Source organism: Physeter macrocephalus, chromosome 2, assembly GCF_002837175.3.
Source record: "Physeter macrocephalus isolate SW-GA chromosome 2, ASM283717v5, whole genome shotgun sequence".
Taxonomy (NCBI): domain Eukaryota; kingdom Metazoa; phylum Chordata; class Mammalia; order Artiodactyla; family Physeteridae; genus Physeter; species Physeter macrocephalus.
In genome coordinates this window covers 19,060,077-19,080,450 of record NC_041215.1, presented here as the reverse complement: position 1 = coordinate 19,080,450, position 20,374 = coordinate 19,060,077, and the positions used below count along the sequence as shown (strand labels likewise).

The following is a 20,374-nucleotide window of genomic DNA, read 5'->3' as shown; positions in this document are numbered from 1 at the left end:
CCCAGCACCAGCTGGTGGCAGGGGCTTGCCTGGGGCTAGGACCGGCATCTATGGTCACTGCGTGATGGCCAAGGCCCCCAGACAAGCCTTTCTGGATTCAGAGGAAGGGCTGATACTCAGGAAAACAGGGACATCTGGAGAAGAATATTCTCGGTCTTGATGGGGGTTATAGGTGGAGCCAGGGGAAGGGGAAGCAAAGTTCCTAATCTCAAGCCACTTACACACCCCTTTCATGGTTTCCATGGCATCCATTCAACACCTCTATTATACCATACTTCATAAAACTTAGAGCTTCAAGACAGCCTCACCCTAAACCACAAACCCTGTGAGAACATGGGTGTGATGTGCTGGTTTTATACCTTAAAATAAATGCATGCTTATGAAATGGAACCATGCTCACTCGGAAGTACCAACTGCAGGTAAACTTGGAGTAGGGGCTGGCTGAGATGGCTTCCAGCACCATGGTGAGACTCACCTATGCAGTTCTTCCCATCACTTGTGAGCTCAAAGCCATCCTGGCAGAGGCAGTGGAAGGAGCCTGCTGTGTTGAGGCACTGGCCAAATCGGCACACCTGCCCCACGATGGTGGTGCATTCATCCATGTCTGCAGATGGAAGATGGGCCAGCAGGGTCACCCACATAGCCTAGGGCTCTGAGCCTCCCTTGCTCTTCTGTTCACAAAGTTGAGTTGATGGCAGTGACTTCAATTTACTGAGCACTTATATACCAGCTGTATATTAACCCTCCAACTATGCTATAAAGCAGACGCCAATATTTTCTAATATGAGCATTTTAAGGGTATGAATTTGCCTGTACATACTACCTTAGCTGCATCCCACAAACTCTGTTATGTTGTGTTTTCGTTTTCATTTAATTCAAAATGTTTTCTAATTTTCTTTATGATTTGTTCTTTTTTCTATGGATTCTTTGGGAGTATATTATTTAACTTCCAAACATTTGGGGATATTCTGGATATCTTTCTGTGACTGATTTCTAGTTTAATTCACTTACATTCCTAGGACCTATCTTGTGTAACCTCAATTTTTAAAATTTTGTTGTTTATCGTATGGCCCAGAATATGGTCTTTTCTGGTGAAGGTCCATGTGCACCTGAGAAGAATGTATGTTCTGGGATGTTCTATAAATATCACTCAGGTCTAGGTGGTTCACATGATTGTTCAGGTGTTCTATATTCTTACCAATCTTCTACTTGTTCCCTCTATTACTGAGGAAGGAGTGTTAAAGCCTCTAACTGTAATTATGGATTTGTCTATTTCTTTTTCAGTTCTATCAATGTTCACTTCATGTGTTTTGAAGCTCTATTGCTAGCTGCATATGCATTTATGATTGTTATGTCTTCTCAGAGAAATGAGCCCTTAATCAATATATATTGACTCTCTTAATTTCTGGTAATATTCCTTGTTCAGGAGTCAATTTGGGGGCTTCCCTGGTGGTGCAGTGGTTGAGAATCCGCCTGCCAATGCAGGGGACACGGGTTCGAGCCCTGGTCCAGGAAGATCCCACATGCCACAGAGCAACTAAGCCCGTGCGCCACAGCTACTGAGCCTGCACTCTGGAGCCCATGAGCCACAACTGCTGACCCCGCATGCCACAACTACTGAAGCCCATGCGCCTAGAGCCCATGCTCCGTGACAAGAGAAGCCACTGCGATGAGAAGCCCACGCACTGCATTGAAGAGTAGCTCCCGCTCGCTGCAACTAAAATGAAAGCCCACACGCAGGAACGAAGACCCAACACAGCCATAAATAAATAAACAAATAAATAAATTTATATTAAAAAAAGAAGTCAATTTGGTCTGATATTAAGACAGGTAAGTACTACCATTAATCTTCTTTTTACAAAGAAGGAAACTGAAGCACAGAGAGGTAAATGACTTGCCTAGGGTCACACAGCTGGCAGATGGCAAAGCTGGGATTTGAACTCACACCACCTGACCTTGGAATCCACTTTCAGCCACTGCACTCAACTGCCAGCATCACACCACCCACGTCTTGTCTTCACTGTTCACCTTTCTCTCTGTACTGTTCATCTCCTTATCAACCTGAGTGTAAGCTCTACTGAGGGACCCTTGGTACTTGACAACTGAAGGGGTTTGGAGAACTTTATGGTTAACTACTCTTCAATCCCCTGAGGTTGTTTTTCTGAAGGCATCCCTGGGGCGAGATCCTTTATTTCAGAGGGGTGCCCTCAAGCCAAGGACCCACTTTTCAGTGGGGGTGCACTAAGGCTTTCCCACCAGCCTGGGCAGCTCACCCACGCAATGTCCGCTGTGTGTCGCCACAAAGCCAGGGAAGCAGAGGCAGCTGTAGGAGCCGACGATATTCTTGCAGGTCCCATTTCCGCAAGGCTGCTGGTCACACTCGTCGACGTCTGCCAGAGCACAGCCCCTGATCCCTGCCCAGCTCACCCAGGGTATCGGGCAGCTTGGGCAGTGAGGGCCTGGCTGGACCCAGCCCCCCTCTCCTGCACTTCACCCTGCCCAGGTGGATGGGAAGTGATGGCTGGGAAATAACCCTATTTATCACTTCCATTCTACAGATGGGAAAACTGAGGTGCAGGGAGGTGAATAAGTCATTTACCCAAGGTCTTAGGTGCCAGGGCTCACAGCTGTGAGTCTGTGAATCAGGATGGGCAAAAGCACCACGCCCACCCCAGGGGAGGTGTAGACCCATGGCCCCTCGCCCTTGGCAGCCTGGCCTAAGAGGAAGGAGCAGAGGGGGCTCTCACCCATGCACAGGGTCTGGTCTGCTGAAGCCCGGAAGCCACGGTGACACAGGCACATGTAGCTATCAGCTGTGTCCACGCAGTCGCCATGGCTACAGACGTTTGGGATCTCCCGACACTCATTCCGTCCTGAGGGAGGGCAGGGAGTGTGGTGTCCCCGGAGTCCCCACCCCACAGTGTGTTGCGAGCCATCACACGTGGCAGTGGGCGAGCCCGACCGCCTACCCATTCTAGCTGCTGTCCCAGGGGAAATGCTTCACCTCCCATTTCACCCTCACGACTCCCCTGTTAACAGATGCTCTCAGCACCCCCACCCCAAAGTACAGCCAAGGAGGGAATTCCCGGGCCGTCCAGAGGTTATAACTCCACGCTTCCACTGCAGGGGGGCACGGGTTCGATCCCTGGTCAGGGAACTAAGATCCTGCAAGCCGTGTGGCACAGCCCCCCACCCCCCAAAAAAGTACAGCCAACGAACAAAGCCCGGACAGAGCCGTGCCCTACCCAAGTCACGGCGGGAGGCAGAGTCTGTCTGGCTTTGTCCTACACCCCACTCCCTCACCTCCCTACTGGGGTCCCCACTTACCCACACAAGCCCCCCCCGGCGACAGCTTGTACCCTCGGGCGCACTTGCAGCGGTAGCTGCCGGGGATGTTGATGCAGTTGGCATTCTGCTGGCAGGGGCTCTCCCCACTGGCACACTCGTCCACGTCTGGGGAGTACAGCCAGCGGGGTGGGGTTGAAAGAGACGCTTCCCTGCAGAATCAAACCCTAAACCCAGCCCCCCCCCCAACTTCAGAGCAGGTGGTCCCTCCAGAAGCAGCCAGAACCACATTGAGCGGGGTGATGTGGGATGGAGCCCCTCGGAAAGGCGTTAGCCCCATACACAGAGGGGGAAACTGAGGTTCACGATGTTTAAAAGACTTGCCCAGAGAGCACAGGCTGGGAGGGGGGACAGCATCCCACCCGGGGCTGGGGAAGCAGGGAGGCGGCACCTTCGCAGACCAGCAGCACCCTGCTGTAGCCGAAGCCCGTGGGGCACTCGCAGCGGAAGCTCCCGATCTGGTTGATGCAGGCGCCATTGGCACAGACGGCAGGGATCTCCCCACACTCGTCGATGTCTGGGGAGGGCGCCAGCCGTCAGGAGCAGCCCAGCCCCCGGCAACGTCTGGGAACCCTGACCTAAGAGATCATGCAGTCTAGGAGAAGATGTGTCCCCCAGCCAGCACACACTTGAAAAATTCTGCAGTGGCCAAACTATATTATCTGCTCACACTGGAAAGAAATCAGGACGTGGGAGGGAAGGCAGGGGGAGAGAGCCTCTTTCTCAACAAAAATGCACATCTGCTGTGACCCAGCAAGCCTGCTTTGTGGGGTCTCCGGGAATGAAGCAGCCCCGCGTGTGAGCAGGAAGCTGCACGGGAGGACCTGTGGTGACGTTTAGCGAGAAACTGGAAACATCACCGGAGGAATGGATGACAAAATGTGGTCCCTCCCTAAAAGGGAATACGATTCATCCTGAAAAAGGGGTGAAGCACTGACACTCACTACAACGTGGACGAACCTTGAAAACATGATGCTCAGTGAGAGAAGCCAGTCCCCAAAGGACAAATACCGTACGATTCCATTTATATGAAACGTCCAGAACAGGCAAATCCAAAGAGATGGAAAGTGGAAATAGTGGTTGCCAGGGGCTGGGGGAAGGCAGAACAGGGAATGACTGTTCATGGGGACAGGGTTTCTTTTTGTGTGATGAAATGTTCAAACTTAAATTGAAGTGATGGGGCACAACTCTGTGAATATACGAAAACCCACTGAATTGTGCACTTTTGATGGGTGAAGTGAATTATATCTCAATAAAGCTGTTGTTTATATAAAAGAACCTGGAATCCGCCTATGTGTCCATCCATGGGGGACTGACTTATGACCTGGGATGTGTCCACGTATGGAATACTACAAAGCAGGGCAAAGAGGGAGGCAGCGCTGCATGTAGTAACCTGGCTGGTTCTTCAGGACTCTTCACTGGGTGAAAAAAATAAGTTGCAGACAAGACATAAGAAAGCACAGAATTTATGTCCAACTCCCCAGAAAACAATGCCATACATTTTCAAAGGCGGATCTGTATGTGTCTTTAAATGCATGAAGAAAGAACTAGAAAAAAATACTCCAGGCGTAAAGCATGAATTATAAATCAATAAATCTGTTGTTTATATAAAAGAACCTGGAATCAGCCTGTATCCATCCATGGGAGACTGACTTATGACTTTGGGAGAGTATGAAGGAGACTTAGATTTGAGGGGGTGACTGGGAGGGGGAGTTGCTCTTATCTGCTCTGTTCCAATTGTTGAAAATAAGGAGAATACAACCGTGGAATGAAAACAACTGAAAATAGGTTCATCAATGAAACACCGCACAGCTGAAATTTGGCATTCAGGTATTAAATTGTACAAAACCTCATTTAACTTAAAAAGGGAGTGTTCTGCTCCACACTGCAACACAGATGAACCTTGGGGGCATTATGCTGAGTGAAATAAGACAGACACAAAAGGACAAATACTGTATGAATCTGTTTCTATGAGGTCAGATTTACAGACAGAAAGTAGAATGGGGGTTCCCAGGAGCTGGGGGAGGGGGATGGGGAGTCAGTGTTCAATGGGGACAGAGTTTCATTCTGGGAAGATGAAAAGTTCTGGAGATGGATGGTGGGGATGGTTGCACAACAGTGTGAATGTAATTAATACCACTGAACTGGACACATAAAAATGGTTAAAATGGTAAATGTTATGTTATGTGTATCTTTACAGAATTTTAAAAAATGAATAACAATTTAATAAAAATACTCTCATTGCTTTTTTTTTAAAAAAAGGTACAGGATTCCTGGCTTGGGGAGTTGGAAGAGTGAGGGTGTGGGGTGGGGGAGGGTGGAAGGGAAAGAGCTGTGGGGGGAGGGGAAGAGAGGGGGCAGGGCTCTGGGCACAGAGTGACCTGGGGTTACAGGCAGGAGGGTGGTGGTCACTCACCGAGGGGCTTCCCTGTGTGGATGTCAATGACGAACCCGGGAACCTGGTTTCCACAAAGGATCTGGTAATCCACTGGGCAAAGGAGAATGGGGAAGGCAGGGCGCTGGGGCTGCAGCCTCCCCGGGACGACACCTCCTCCTCCTCTGATCAGCTTGTCCATCCCTGTAGCCCAGCGTTCACCTGGCCTCTGATAACTAGCCCCTCTCCCTCCCTCCACTCTGACCAGCACTGGGAGGGTTACGGATGCCATTCACCTGTGCAGTGTGATCTTCTAACACATAGACATGACCTCCCTCATCTCTTCCCTGCATGAGTGCCACCAGCCACACCCCACTGTCCCCACCATAAAATGCAGACTGTTCAGCCTGGACCTCAAGAACCTTCACCCTCAGCCCCACCTTTCCTCCAACAGCATCTCCTGCCCTCCTGTTATATGATTTCATTCCATGTCTGGATGTGTCCTGCTCTGTCATGCTACCGGAACTTTGCATATGCTGTTCCCTTTGCTGTTCCTAGCATAGTCCACTTCAACCTTGCGGACTCAGGGCAGCCCACCACTCTGGCCCTGGACAGCTGATGATGCCATCCTTTGGCTCTTCCAGGGCAATTCACTCTCTGACTGTATCCCACTGCTGACACCAAGATGCTGCTTGCCCGACCTCGATCCCCAGGTGGGTGGGTGTCCCTGGACCCACCTGACAGACACATGGGCAGGCATTTGGGCAGTGCCACCTTTCCCCAGGTCCCTGCCCTGCTCCTCACTCGCTCTTCTGCCTGTATCATGATGAGAACAGACCAATCTCAGTGACCCCTATGCCTAGTGTGGACTTCTGTCTCATCATATTCAACCTGCACCTCAGATTCAGGTGCATAAGATTCAGGGAGGTACCTAACTCCCAGCACATAATTTGTGAGTGACATTTGATCTGTCTTGACAATCTCATGACCAGACTTGGCTGTCTGCAGTTTCCTCCCAGACTGCACAGCTTGGGTCTACCTTATTCTTATTTCCTAGAACCCAGAACAGGGCCCGGCACTCAGAGACAGCCAGTAATGACCCCTTCTCATACCACTACACTGGGTTGAACAATGACCCTCCACCCCCAAAGTTCATGTCCACCCAGACCCTCTGAATGTGACCTTTTTGGGAAATAGGGTCTTTGCAGATACAATCAAGTTAAAATCACCCTGGATCAGAGTAGCCCTAATGCAATGATTGGTGTCCTTATAAGAAATGAAGAGACATGTGGAGGCACAGGGAGAAGCCATATGAGTTGAAGGCAGAGACGGAGGAGATGCAGGTACAAGCCAAGCAACACCAAAGAATGCCTGGAGGCACCAGAAACTGGACGAAGCAAGTAAGAATTCATCCCTAGAGCCTCTGAAGGAAGTGTGACCCTGCCCACACCTTGATTTATGATGTCTAGCCTCCAAGACTGTGAGAAAATACGTTTCTGGTGTTGTTTATTTTTTTAAGCCACCAAGTTTGTGGTATTTGTTGCCACAACCCTAGGAAACTAATTGTCTTAGTTCAGGTTGCTATAATGAAATACCATGAACTGGATGGCTTCAATAACAAACGTTTACTTCTCACAGTTCTGCAGGCTGGGAAGTCCAAGATCAAGGCGCCGGCAGATCTGGTGTCTGCTGAGAACTCTTCCTGTCTGTCTTCTTGCTGTGTCTTCACGTGGCAAAGAGAGAACCTTTCTTGTGTCTCTTCTTATACGGGCACTAATCCCATTTAGAGGGCTCCATCCACGTGACCTAATTAACTCCCAAAGGCTCCACCTCCAAATGCCATCACACTGGGGGTTAGGGCTCCAACATATGAATTTTGGGGGAACTCAAACATTCAGTCCATAGCACTAATACACTTGTAACCCCCTAGTTATCCCCTCTGCTCACCGCTCCATTCCTGCAGCTCTTTCTGATGCCTGGGCTGGTTGCTAGATCATCCTAATAGGTCTCATCCCAACTGCCAAAAAGGTCTTCTGCTCAGTCCTTCTTTCAGGACTTTGCTGCTGCTGTTCCTTGCCTGGAATACCCTTCTTCATCCTGACTGACATTTCTGTAATCCTCCCCAGAGCTTCTGCAAGCTTGCTCTGCCCGCAGCTCATGAGGGCCTGGTGCCTCTAACCAGCTGTGCATTTCTCTTTGGCCCTAGGCACTCACTCACTGATCCCCCCAAATAATCTGTGGGTGTTCAAAGTTCTTTAGCACTGATGAAAGCCTCATTGATCCATCCTGAATTCCTGGAGTCTGTGAAATAGAAGGATGCCTTGCCCTCCTTAAAAGTACTGATTTTTCCCTATGTTGATTGCGATGGAACTTCAACTCTTGAGCTCTCATCAAAACCACACAGACTCATCTGGGAGTCCTAAGTGCGGTGTGCCTCATTAAACACTGCATTAAAAAGGGCCAAGCTGGAATGAAGGCCAGGGAGGGGCACTTACGGCTGGCAGGGGTTGGGCAGGCCTCGCAGGGTCTATTCCAGGCCTGGCCAATGTTGTAAGAACAGCAGCACATCTTCCGGGTCACATTAAAGGTCAGCTCATTCCGACATGTACCGTTATAGTGCCGGAAGCAGACACTCTTCCTCATGTCTGCAGTTGGGTTGGGGTGAAGGATGCAGGCAAGAGACACCAGAGGAAGAGAGCCAGAGAGATAGGAACTCATTCACAAATCCATTTGGAAATTACTGGCTTGACTTCTCCCCAACACACATGAGGGTGCCCTTCACATTTAGCCTTTCTCGGGCAGTGCACAACCTGGACAACCATACACGGCAGCCCTGGGTCCCTGAGCCCTGCAGCCTTGTTCACTGCTGCATACCAGCATCTCAAATACACTCACCCTCCCTCTCTCCTCCCACAAACATGCCTCTCCACACTCTTCCAAGGCTTGGAGACTCCCAGAAGCCCCTCCCACACCCGAGTGCTTTTTCCACAACTGCTGGGCTCCCCCATCATCACACTTCATACCCATGCAGTTGTTGCCACCGTTGACTTGCAGGTATTCCGCTGGGCAGACACAAGTGTAGTTCCCCAGAGTGTTGTAGCAGGTGCCAGGGCCACAGATGCCTGAGTGTGCAGAGCATTCATCGATGTCTGCAGGGGGAGGGAGGAATTGTCTGCATCCAGGAATTGTCTGGATAACTCCCCACCCCAGGTCTGCTAGAGCCACTTCACTATGCAGTTGAGTTTAGTTTCAAGATTAGGTTAAAATGCACAGACATCTTAGTGATGTGTAAAGATACGGCACAGTGTTAGGTAGGGAAATAAAGTTTACTATGATCCCACTTCTATTAAGAGAAAATATGACCTGAGCTCATGAATTAATGATATTATCACCAAGAGTGGGGCAATCATGTGCTTCCCAGTGTGATGCAATAGGAAGCAAGAGCCCTATGAATAAAATATTCTTGAAAGAAAAAAGTTGATTCTCAATCTGATCGATCCCTTAGTCCAGAGGCAGCACACGTTTTCTGTAAAGGGCTGGTAGTAAATGTTTTTTTCAGTTTTGCGAACCAAACAATGGTCTCTGATGAGCTATTCACTTTGCCATGGTAGTGTGAAGGCAGCCAGCCATAGACAATGGGTAAACAAACTAGCATGCTGTGCCCCAATAAAACTTGATTTATGGCCACTGAAATGTGAATTTCATGTCGTTTTCATGCGGCACAAAGTATTATTCTCCTTTTGATTTTTTTCCCAATAACCTAAAAATGTGAAAAGCATTCTTAGTGGGCTTTACAAAAACAGGTGGTGGAATATTAGCAAGCTAGGAGTGACATTTCCAAAAATGGCAGAATAGGGAATGTCAGAGCTTTATTCCTCCACAAAAACAACTATTGAGCTGAGCAAAAACTGACAAAATTAACTTTTGAGGAACTCAGGAATCCAGTCAAAAACTTACAAAACCAGGGGATCTGATATATAAAATATCCTAGAGTATCCACAGAATGAAAACTATTAGAGCTAATAAATGAAGCAGGCACAACGCAGAATGCAAGATCAACACACTGACATAGAAATTTCAGTTGTATTTCTACAAACTACCAAAAAGCAATTGAAAAGGAAATTAAGAAAATAATTCCAATTATAATAGAATCCAAAAGATTAAATACTTAAGAATAAATTCAACCCAAGAGGTGAAAGACTTGTACACAGAAAACTATAAAACATTTCTGAAAAAAATCAGAGAAGACCTAAATAAATGGAAAGACATCCTGTGTACATGGATTAAAAGACTCATTATTGTTAAAATGGCAATACTCCCCAAATTGATCTATAGATTCAATGTAATTCCCATCAAAATCCCAGTGACTTCTCTTTTTTTGGCAGAAATGGAAAAGCTGATCCTAACATTCATATGAAATTGTAAGGGACCCCAAACAGCCAAAACAATCTTGAGAAAAGAAAAAAAAGTTGGAGGAGTCATACTTTCCCATTTCAAAACCTACTTACAATGCTATAGTAATCAAAACAGAGTGGTACTGGCATAAGGATAGAACTATAAATCAGTGGAATAGAATTTAGAGACCAGAAACATACCAAGACATCTACAGTCAATTGATTTTCAACAAGACCATTCAGTGCAGAAAGAAAAGTCTCTTCAGCAAATGGTGCTGGGACAATTAGATACCAACAGGCAAAAGAATGAAGTTGGATACCTACCTCACACCATATACAAAAATTAACTCAAAATAGAAGACCTAAACATGAGAGCTAAAACTATAAAACTCTTGGAAGAAAACATAGGGGTAAATCTTAATGACCTTGTGTTTAGCAATGGATTCTTAGATATGACACCAAAAGCACAAACCACAAAAGGAAAAAAAAACAGATAAATTGGATTTCATCAAAATTTAAACCTGTTGTGCATCAGCAGACACTATCGAGAAAGTGAAAAGACAACTCACAGAATTGGAGAAACTTTGCAAATCACATATCCGATGGGAGTCTTATATCCAGTATATATAAAGAACTCTCACAACTCAACAACAGAAAGGCAAACAATCCAATTTTAAAATGGGCAAAAGACCTAAATAGACATTTCTCCAAAGGTACTCAACCTCATTAATCATTAGGAAAATACAAATCAAAACCACAATGAGATACCATTTCACACCCACTAGGATAATATTTTAAACAATGGAAAATAATAAGTGTTGATAAAGTTGTGGAGAAACTAGAACCCTCTTATGTTGCTGGTGAAAATGCAAAATGGTGCAGCTGCTGTGGAAAACAGTTTGGCAGTTCCTCAAAAAGTCAAACATAGAATTACCATATGACTTAGTGATTCTAGGAGTTAGACAAAATGTTTGACAAGGACTGGCTACAGAATTTGTCCAGTGCGAAGTATATGAAGAATTTCAAGATGGCGACAGCAGAGCATTAAACTAAGCGGGGGTGACGGGGGGAATGGCACCCTTTGGAGTACAGGGCCCTTGAGTCCGAAAGCTGGGAAATGCTGCAAGCCTGCAGCCCTCAAGGGCACAAACTGGCCCTGCAAGGCTCCACAGCCAAGGTTAACATTCAGGTTGAAGTCTCCCTGCCCTGTGACAGTCAAGAAATGGAGCACAGGGCCATATCCGATGACAGGACTTTTCCCTTTTTCCCTTGAGAGTCTACGGAATAGGGGAGGCAGGGAGGGATGAGATATTTTTCAAGCATTTTGGGTTCTGACTCTGGTTTGACAGCTCCCACCTCCATGTAGAAAGGAAATTGGGCTTTCAATCTTAGATCTCTCCCTTCTTTCACCATTTCCTTGAGTTTCTAAAAAGTGCTGATCAGAGTGAAAGATCTACTGTCCTCGTGTGCTGATGCCAGTGTCTGGTTGCATGCAGGTGCTCAGTTAATATTGTTGAAAAGAAGAAAAAGAATGGATTGGTGGACGGATGGATGGATGGATGGATGAAGGAAGGAAGGAATGAATTTCATATATTGCATCAAAAGAGCTCAGACTCAAGGATAAGAATGGTTGGGCTCAAAGCCAGTTTCAATCACTTACTAGCTGGTACCTCTCAAGTGACTTAACCCCCTTGAGCCTTAGTTTCTGCATCTGAAAAATGGGGTCATAACAGGAACATCTTTCTCATGAGGCTGTTTTGGTGAATGAACGAATGACAAATGCAGATGCTCAGCACCGTGGTGACATGCCATCACAGACACCAGTTAACTATTGATTGTTACTAAGATGCAAAAGAGGACAGTAAGGAGACAAGCGAAAAGGAAAGGTATGGCTGTTCCTTTGGTGTCTTTCCCTTCCCCCTCTTAGCTCTCGGCCTTGTTCAGCTTTTGATCAAAGGAAGAAGGGCATGGCTGCTGAGATAAAGCCAGGTCATTTCTGAGTGGGAAGGAGGCTGGAGGTCAGGCAATGGGGAGACGGGGAGGGGGCAGCAGAGCAGAGGGTAGATTGGGACATTCTGAGGAAGCCTTCCCAACCCTTCCAATGGGCCCCAGGCAGCAAAGCAGGTGAGCAGACTCCGAGGGGCATGTGAGGCCCCAGTACCTGAAAAGGAGGTGAGGCTGAGCAGGAAGGCAGGGAGGATGGGGTGGGTTCAAGCTCACCCTCACAGATGCGGGTGTCCTCATTGAGGTGGTAGCCAGGTGGACACTCGCACTGGAAGCTGCCGAAGGTGTTGACACAGTTGCCCCCCTGGCACAGCCCTGGCAGTTCCTGGCATTCATCAATGTCTGTCAGGAAGTGAGGAAGCTGTGATTGGAAGGTAAATCCAAGCAGAGGACTTGGGGGACACCCATGCCTTGCCCTGGGCTCTCCAGGGTCCTGGAGAGTCAGTCCTGCTTCTTTAAGAATACTCAGGGACTTCCCTGGTGGCGCAGTGGTTAAGAATCCGCCTGCCAATGCAGGGTACATGGGTTTAATCCCTGGGCCGGGAAGATCCCACATGCCATGGAGCAACTAAGCCCACGCACCACAACTACTGAGCCTGCGCTCTAGAGCACGCAAGCCACAACTACTGAAGCCCACGCGCTGCGAGCCCGTGCTCCACAACAAGAGAAGCCACCACAATAAGAAGAAAGCACACTGCAGTGAAGAGTAGCCCCCGCTCGCCGCAACTAGAGAAAGCCCACGTGCAGCAATGAAGACCCAACGTAGCCAAAAATAAAATAAATAAATTTTAAAAAAAAGAATACCCAAGAGCTGTTGGATATTTGGAGGCTGCACCCAGACTCTCCTGGGTCAATGTCACCCTGAATTCATCCTCTTTCCCTTCATTGGATAGAACATCCTTTCATCTATCCATCCATCACAAAGTTCCGTCTTGATGGAATTCTCCAATCTCATTACCCCCATGGATAGAAAGATGGATGGATGGATAGATAGATATGGGATGATGGATGTGTGGATGGGTACATGGGTGGATATGAAAAGTGCTAGATGGGTGAATAAGCAAATGGGTCAATGGACAAAAAGATAAATGAGTGGATGGATGGGTGGGTGGGTAGGTGAGTAGATGGATGAACGCAGTTATATATATGGATGGATGGATGGATGAATGGATGGAAGGAAAGAAGAAAGGAAGAATGGATAAATAGGGAATGGATGTATGGGTGGGTAGATGAGAGATGAATAGATCGATGGGTGGATGGGGGCTGGATAGAAGGATGAATCAATAAACCAACAGGTAGAAGAGGAGATGGCTGAGAGGATCTGCCTCCAACCCCAAAGCTGCCCAACTCTGTTCCTTGCTGAGGGGGGAATGAGAGGAAGGTCAATCAGTGGATGGTCTACCAGGAACTCACCTTCCAGAATGACGGTGATGGGATTGGGCCGGAAGCCCTCACCCCCCGGGCACAGGGTTCTGTACTCAGCTGCAAGGGAAAGAGGTGCTTGTGAGAGGCTGTGGGATGGGGCATTTGGGCAAAGCTCAGGGGAAGCAGGGGAGGGGAGGTCCCCTAGAAAGGGCTCAAGAGTGGGCCTTGCATCCCTTTAGCACAGAAACTACATCCCCTTACCTCCTCAGCCTCTTGGGGCCAAGAGACATTGATCCAATCCTGGGGGATCCAGTGTGTGTGTGTGTGTGTGTGTGTGTGTGTGTGTGTGTAAACATGTGCTCACAATTCAACATGTGAGCAGATGGATCTTGTGGTAGTAGCTGGGGGTAGGGAGGGATTCTTTGTGATCCTAAACCAGACCCTAGTGTGACCACAAGTTTCCCCCATGAAAGGAAGACCCTGGATGTACACACACACACACCTGAATAGGTGGACAGCTGCCTCCCTACTTCACACCTGACGACTTTGCACATGCTCTTCCCACTGCACCCCACACCCTTTCCCCTACTCTGCCTGGAAAACTCCTACACATCCTTCAAAACCTCATTCAAGTCCCTATGTTGGGAAGGCTTCCTTTACCCCCTTCCTCTCCATGGCTTCCTCCTGACCCATCACTATGCCTCAAACAGACCCTTAGGACAGTTCCACTCTCAACAGTCCAGGGACTGTTGGCTTACAGGTAAGGGGCAGTGTGAAGCGATTGTGGTCCATCCTTCTCTAGGTCCCCACCCCTATGACAGGACACAGAGGAATGCTCAATGTTTGTTGATTGACTGAGTGAGCAAGTGAATATAAACACACAAAGAATTTGCAGGAAGAGATGACAGGAGACTTTGGGGAGAGACCTAGGTGATGAACTGCTGAGAATATGCTGTGTGACCCAGGGCAAGCCCTCCTCCCTCTCTGGTTCCCAGTGTCCCTCCCTTAGCAGAGATGACCCCCTAAGCCCTGCGGGAGCCTGGACCAGGGCTAGGTCTCTGCCTTCCCCTGCCCCCACTCCCCCAGGGACTCACTGGTATTGGCCAGCGGGCACAGCTCACAGGGGTTGCCCCAGGCCCGTCCCAGGGAGCAACAGCAGGATGCTCGGGTGACGCCAACCCCGATCTCCACACTGCAGGAAATGCCACCATCCCCTCGGTCCTGTGTGTCCAGGAAACAGTTCCCAACCCGGGTGTCTGAACAGGCAGAAAGGGATGGTTAGCAAGTGGTGGGGGAAAAATGGTGTGTGTGTGTGTGTGTGTGTGTGTGTGTGTGTGTGTTTGCACTTCTGTGTATGTGTAACTGTGTGTTACTTTATGTGTGTCTGTGTGTGCATGGGTGCCTCTGTGTGTGACTGTGGAATTGTGTGCGTGCATATTTCTGTGTGCATGTGTGACTCTATGCATGTGTCTGCCTGTCTGTCTAAAGCAGAAGGCTGTATCTCAACAGATGATCAGGATGATCACTCTGGCCAAGGGCCTGTTTGTCAGGAGCAGGTGGATCTGGGTGACCCAGGCTATGGCCCCATCCAGCCCACTGACCCCAAAACCCCACCCGGAGTGGAGTGCGTGCTCACCCACGCAGCCCACCCCGCTGGGGTTCAGCTCAAAATCCTGGGGGCAGTTGCAGAGGTAGCTGCCGGGGGTGTTGACACACAGGCCGTTGATGCAGTTCACGGGGTCTGCACACTCATTCACATCTGTGGGGTGGGGGCACCGTCAGCAGGGAGCCCTCCCTTGACCCACTTCCCTCCTGCCTTCTTCCCAGGGAGTCAAGCCCTGGCTGTTGGGGGCCAGACTTAGAAGCAAGGTCACATCCTCCCCCGGGAAGAAAGCCTGATGGGACAGCAGCCTCTGGGGTCTGCCCTGTCCCAGGCGACCCCACGCCCTCCCCTGCTCTGTTCTACTTGGCCTGGAGGTTTGCCCTTGACAGCCCTCCCTGCCCCAGATTCCACGAGCTAACCTACAAAAAGCAACATTCAGGACATGTTTTGAGCCAGGGGCTGGCAGACTACGACCTGTGGGCCAAATCCGGCCCCCTATCTGTTTGTGTGAATAAAGTTTTATTGGCACACAGGCACTCTCATTCATTCATTTATCGCCTGTGTCTGTTTCCGAGCAACAGGGCAGAGACTGTATGGCCGAAACCTGAAAATATTTACTGCCAAACCCTGTTTGGGACACACAGGTGGGAGACCATTTTGATGGCTGTGGTGGAGGGAGCTCGACTTTGTTGATCCACTGCATTTATTCGGGAGATGATAAATGAGGATGATGAAGGTTAAAGGGGCAGGAGCACTACTGGAGACGGGGGTCACACAAGGCCGCCTCCACGAGAGGACACGTGAGAAGAGATCTGTGGGCAGTGAGGGAGTGAGCCGCACCTCCCCTCCCCAGCCCCACGGACCCCACACCTGTGCAGTTGCCGCCTCCGCGGTCCAGCTCGTAGCCCTCATCGCAGACGCAGCGGAACATGCCTGGCAGGTTCTCACAGCTCCCGAACACACAGAGGTTCCCGAGAACACACTCGTCCACATCTGGGCGGGGGGACCCCAGCTCAGCGCAGCCCAGCCCACCTGGCATCCTGCTCCTGCCCCCACCAGTGCCAGCGGCTCCAGGGACCCGCCCACACCGCGGCAGCCCCGGACCTCACCCTGGCAGGCGTGCTGGTCCTCTGTGGGGCTGAAGCCCATCTCGCATTCACAGCGGTACCCCCCGGGGGCATTGAGACACTGCCCGTTCTCGCAAAGGTCCACGTTCTCTGCACACTCATCCCTGTCTAAGGGGAACCAGAGACGGAGGGCTGGGGGTCAGCTGGCCAGGACCCACTCAGGGTGGGCAGGTGGCCCCTGTCACTCAAATCCTTCAGTCACCCAGGGTTCCAGGGAGCTGGCAAGTAGCCCGGGGAACTTGGAGGGCAGGTGACTGAGTTAGGGCCAGGGAGCGGATAGGGAACCTGGTCACTCAGGATCTGGGGTGGCGGGCTGCCAGGAAGTACGCAAGTGTTCCTGCTCCCCACATCCAGAAGGCTCCATGCATCCTGAGTCCAGGGGAACAGACTGCCTCCAGGGACTCAGGGTCTGGCCTGTGGCCCCAAACGCTGAAGGCACGTCCTCTCTGGCACCCACGGGGTGGGTGGTTGGATCAGTGCAAGTCGGGAAGCCAAGTGACCACTGTGGCCACCTTGGAATCCAGCCCCCATGGCTGTCCCTCTCGGGCCCCTCCAGCCCTCCCACCCCAACCCCCGACCTCACCTTCGCAGAAGTAGCCGTCCCCAGCAAAGCCCGGGGGGCAGGCACAGCGGTAGGAGCCGGGGGTGTTGAGGCAGTCAGCTCTCGGGCTGCACCCATGCTCCTGGAAGGTGCATTCATCCAGGTCTGCAGGAGATGGAACCCGGAGTCCCCCGGGTGTGTGCACTGAGGGGCTGCAGACCCTCCAATCCCAGCCCTGACCGGCCCCCCTGGACACGCCTGAGCCCAGCCACCCCTCCCTGCCGCCTGCCTCCCCCCCACCGCCCCACCTACCTCTACAGCTCTTGCCCGGACCTCCTGCCCTCAGGCACTCACCGTGGCATTCGAAGCCATCCCCCACCCAGCCTGGCTGGCACCTGCAGCTGAAACTCCCAGGGATGTTGAGGCAGGAGGCGTGACCATCACAGCTGTGTCCCCCAAGCTCACATTCGTCCACATCTGAGAGGAGAGGGACCCAGGCATAGGAGGGGCAGGACCAGGAGAGGGGGTGGAGGATGCAATAGCCCCGGGAAACCTGGGCCCAGTAGAAATAGGGCTTCAGGTACAGAGTGGCAGGACTCAGTGCAGGAGCAAGGGAAAGAGCAAGGATCCTCCCTAGGGCAGGGCTGGCCCAGACATGTCCCCACACCACTGCGGGAGCTTCCACCTTCACCCAGAGCCCAAGAGGAAAACCCCCAAACCCAACAGGGCATGACTCCCAGCAGCCCCCAGAAATGGTCTGAAATGGCAGCATGAGAGACTTAGGGTAGACACTAAGAGGCATTGTCCTAATGCACACACTCCCTCTCTAAAGCAGGATTTCCTTCTAAACCAGTGTGTCTAATTCTCAGCCAATTTTGCATCACCCTTATCTCGGCAATGTTCATACACCACCTAAATGAGCTGCTGTTCGCTGAAAGTTTCTTTACACTGACTCCCATTTTTACTCACGTGTACATATTTTAAAAGAAAAATAACAACGATCTCTAAGAAATCATGGGTTTGATACTGTTTTCTAAGGTTTGTTTCTAGTATGCATTAAAATAACTATGTAATTATCACAAGTAGAATTATGTTCTCCCAAAAAAGTGTGTTCCAATCCTAACTCCCAGAACCCCTGAATGTGGCCTTTTTTGGAAATAGGGTCTTTGTAGGTGTAACCAAAATCAGATGAGGTCATCCTGGATTACAGTGGGTTCAAAATCAATGACTGGCCTCCTCATAAGAAGAGGGAAATTTGGACACAGAGAGGAGAACACCCTGTGATGATGGACGTGGAGATTGGAATGGTGTGTTCAAGGATGCCAAGGACCAATGGCCACCGCCAGAAGTGAGGAGAGAGGGATGGGAGAGATTCTCCCTCTGGGCCCCCAAGAAGGAACCAACCCTGCCGACACTATGATTTCAGACTCTGGCCTCCAGAACTGTTAATTCTAGAGAGAGTAGATTTCTGTGGTTCTGAGGCACCAGGTTTGTGGTCAGGGGTTTCAGCAACCCTAGGAAGCTAAAACAGGAACTACAGAAGTGTTTAAATGTTCATCCCTGTACCACTTAAGAGCATCAGGCTTGCATGCTTTGGGAACTGATGTGGATACTAAGGGATCCAGAGCTCCCCCCGCAGAGCTGTTAAGGGAGCCCCAGGGGCACGTGATAGGATCCTAACTTTTGCTTTAACATGAGGCCCCACCAATGGAAATGCGTAAAAATGTCTGGCTGTGCTCTGCTCCAAGGGATGGGGCAGACCCCATGAACCCTAAGCTGGCCCCTCGGGGGCCCCCTCGCCTGCTCCACTGACCACCAGCTCACCGGAGCAGCCCGTGGCCCCCTTCCTGACGACGTAACCCAGCTGGCAGTGGCAGACAAAGGAACCCCTTGTGTTCTCGCAGACCCCATGGAGGCAGATGTAGGGGTTCAGGTCACACTCGTCCACGTCTGTGGGATGACAAGAGAGGAAGCAGGTGAGGGTGGGGATGCAGCAGCATTGCTAAGTGCCCTGCCACATGGGTCCCCTGCATCGGGGTTTTCTTTGCCCATATTCAGGGGTGGGGAACTCCCCCAATTCCACCACTGGGCAGCCGCGAATATTCAGTCAACAGTCTACAGCACATATTCCGTGGAACACACCGGACATGCATTCCCAAAAGGATTTTATACCAATACATTTAGACAACGCTGAGTTAAACAAAGCTAACTGGATTTTTTTCTCCTGCAGGCCTTTTTAGAGCCTTTATGCCAACATGGATCTGCAAGAAGGGATGGAGGAAGCAGCATTTCCTATTTAACTTGGTCCTAAGCCCCCTTTTCTTCAGTGTTTCCTAAGACACCTGTGATCGGGAATGCTTTAAGCTGCCCTGGGCTGGACACATCTCCCTGGCAGGGTTATGTTTTTTACTTCCTGGTACTTCCTCACGCTGGCCCCAGCTCTGCCCTGATGGGGCACCCAGTAGACATCTGCTCCCTGGGCCCCGTGATGACCTGTAGGACAGGACGGTGATCACGGCCCAAACAGCCTGGGTCCCCAAGCAGGGCTCAGAGAATACAGTCTTTCCATCTAGCTCACCTTCCTCTGTAGAAAACCCCTTGGTCTACAGTGATCTTATACACTGCTTTCAGAACAGGGCACACGCCTCTGTATGCACTGGGTACACGGTAAGTGTTCAATAACTGTTCATAAAATAACAAGGTTCAAGGGTCTCTGCTGCTGTGAATGAGATCCCACGGGTCTTGGTGCAGGGGCTCTAGGCACAAGTGGCCAGGAGCAGACCGCCAAGTGCAAAGCCTCATCTCCCCTGCCTGCGTGTGACGGGGATGGGACTGGCGTCTGTCTTGCCCACGTGGCCTCCTTGTGGAAGACCTGGTGGGTGAATTGTGAAGCTGCCTCCTCCACCTGTATGTAGTCCCAGCTCCTCACCTACACACGTCCTCATGTCCAGCGTGGCCACAAAGCCGTCGTAGCAGAGGCAGCGGTGACCCCCCGGCACGTTGATGCACTGGCCCCCGTCACAGATGTCCGGGTTCTCCTCACACTCGTCCACGTCTGGGGGAGCAGGGTGGGGGGCTGGGCTGCAGGCAGGCAGGGATGGAGGGGGAGTCCCAGGGACCCTGCTGCAGGGTCAGCGGCCTGTCCCGGGTCTGGCCGGCTGCGTCTGGGTCAGGAAAGGTGTGTTCCCCATCCCAGGCAGAGGGAGGGGGCCGCGCCCACCCACCTGCGCACGCCCTCCCATCGGGCATCAGCGAGTAGCCGTGTCCGCAGCCACACCGGTAGCTGCCCTCGGTGTTAACGCAGTGCACGTGGCACCCACCGTTCCCAGAGCGGCATTCGTCCACGTCTGCGGGAGGCAGGGCGAGGTGGGGGCGGGGCGGGAGTGAGGTGGGTGGGCGTGGCAGGGCGGGAGGCAGGGCGAGGTGGGGCGTGGCGGGAGCTAGGTGGGGGGCGCGGCGTGGCGGGAGGCAGAGTGAGGTGGGGGCGCGGCGGGAGTGAGGTGGGTGGGCGTGGAAGGGCGGGAGGCAGGGCGAGGTGGGGCGTGGCGGGAGCGAGGTGGGGGCGTGGCGTGGCGGGAGGCAGGGCGAGGTGGGGGCGCGGCGGGAGGGAGGTGGGGGCGT

The 20,374-nt window shown here is 51.0% G+C and overlaps 1 protein-coding gene across 2 annotated transcripts in view; it reads right to left on the bottom strand.

Moving 5' to 3' along the window:
- The window catches only part of FBN3 (fibrillin 3), a 59,415-nt gene that overhangs the window by 17,227 nt on the left and 21,814 nt on the right, over positions 1 to 20,374 (bottom strand). For both annotated transcript variants that reach the window (XM_024134116.1, XM_024134118.1), the window contains 19 exons: positions 19,978 to 20,100; positions 19,683 to 19,808; positions 18,578 to 18,703; positions 17,108 to 17,230; positions 16,796 to 16,918; positions 16,195 to 16,320; positions 15,956 to 16,078; positions 15,119 to 15,241; positions 14,577 to 14,738; positions 13,531 to 13,599; positions 12,334 to 12,459; positions 8,743 to 8,868; positions 8,215 to 8,364; positions 5,762 to 5,833; positions 3,737 to 3,862; positions 3,328 to 3,453; positions 2,748 to 2,873; positions 2,274 to 2,390; positions 476 to 604 (listed from right to left, as the gene is read on the bottom strand). In XM_024134116.1, the coding sequence (XP_023989884.1) occupies positions 476 to 604; positions 2,274 to 2,390; positions 2,748 to 2,873; positions 3,328 to 3,453; positions 3,737 to 3,862; positions 5,762 to 5,833; positions 8,215 to 8,364; positions 8,743 to 8,868; positions 12,334 to 12,459; positions 13,531 to 13,599; positions 14,577 to 14,738; positions 15,119 to 15,241; positions 15,956 to 16,078; positions 16,195 to 16,320; positions 16,796 to 16,918; positions 17,108 to 17,230; positions 18,578 to 18,703; positions 19,683 to 19,808; positions 19,978 to 20,100 (2,322 nt within the window). The remainder of the gene's footprint in view (positions 1 to 475; positions 605 to 2,273; positions 2,391 to 2,747; positions 2,874 to 3,327; positions 3,454 to 3,736; positions 3,863 to 5,761; positions 5,834 to 8,214; positions 8,365 to 8,742; positions 8,869 to 12,333; positions 12,460 to 13,530; positions 13,600 to 14,576; positions 14,739 to 15,118; positions 15,242 to 15,955; positions 16,079 to 16,194; positions 16,321 to 16,795; positions 16,919 to 17,107; positions 17,231 to 18,577; positions 18,704 to 19,682; positions 19,809 to 19,977; positions 20,101 to 20,374) is intronic.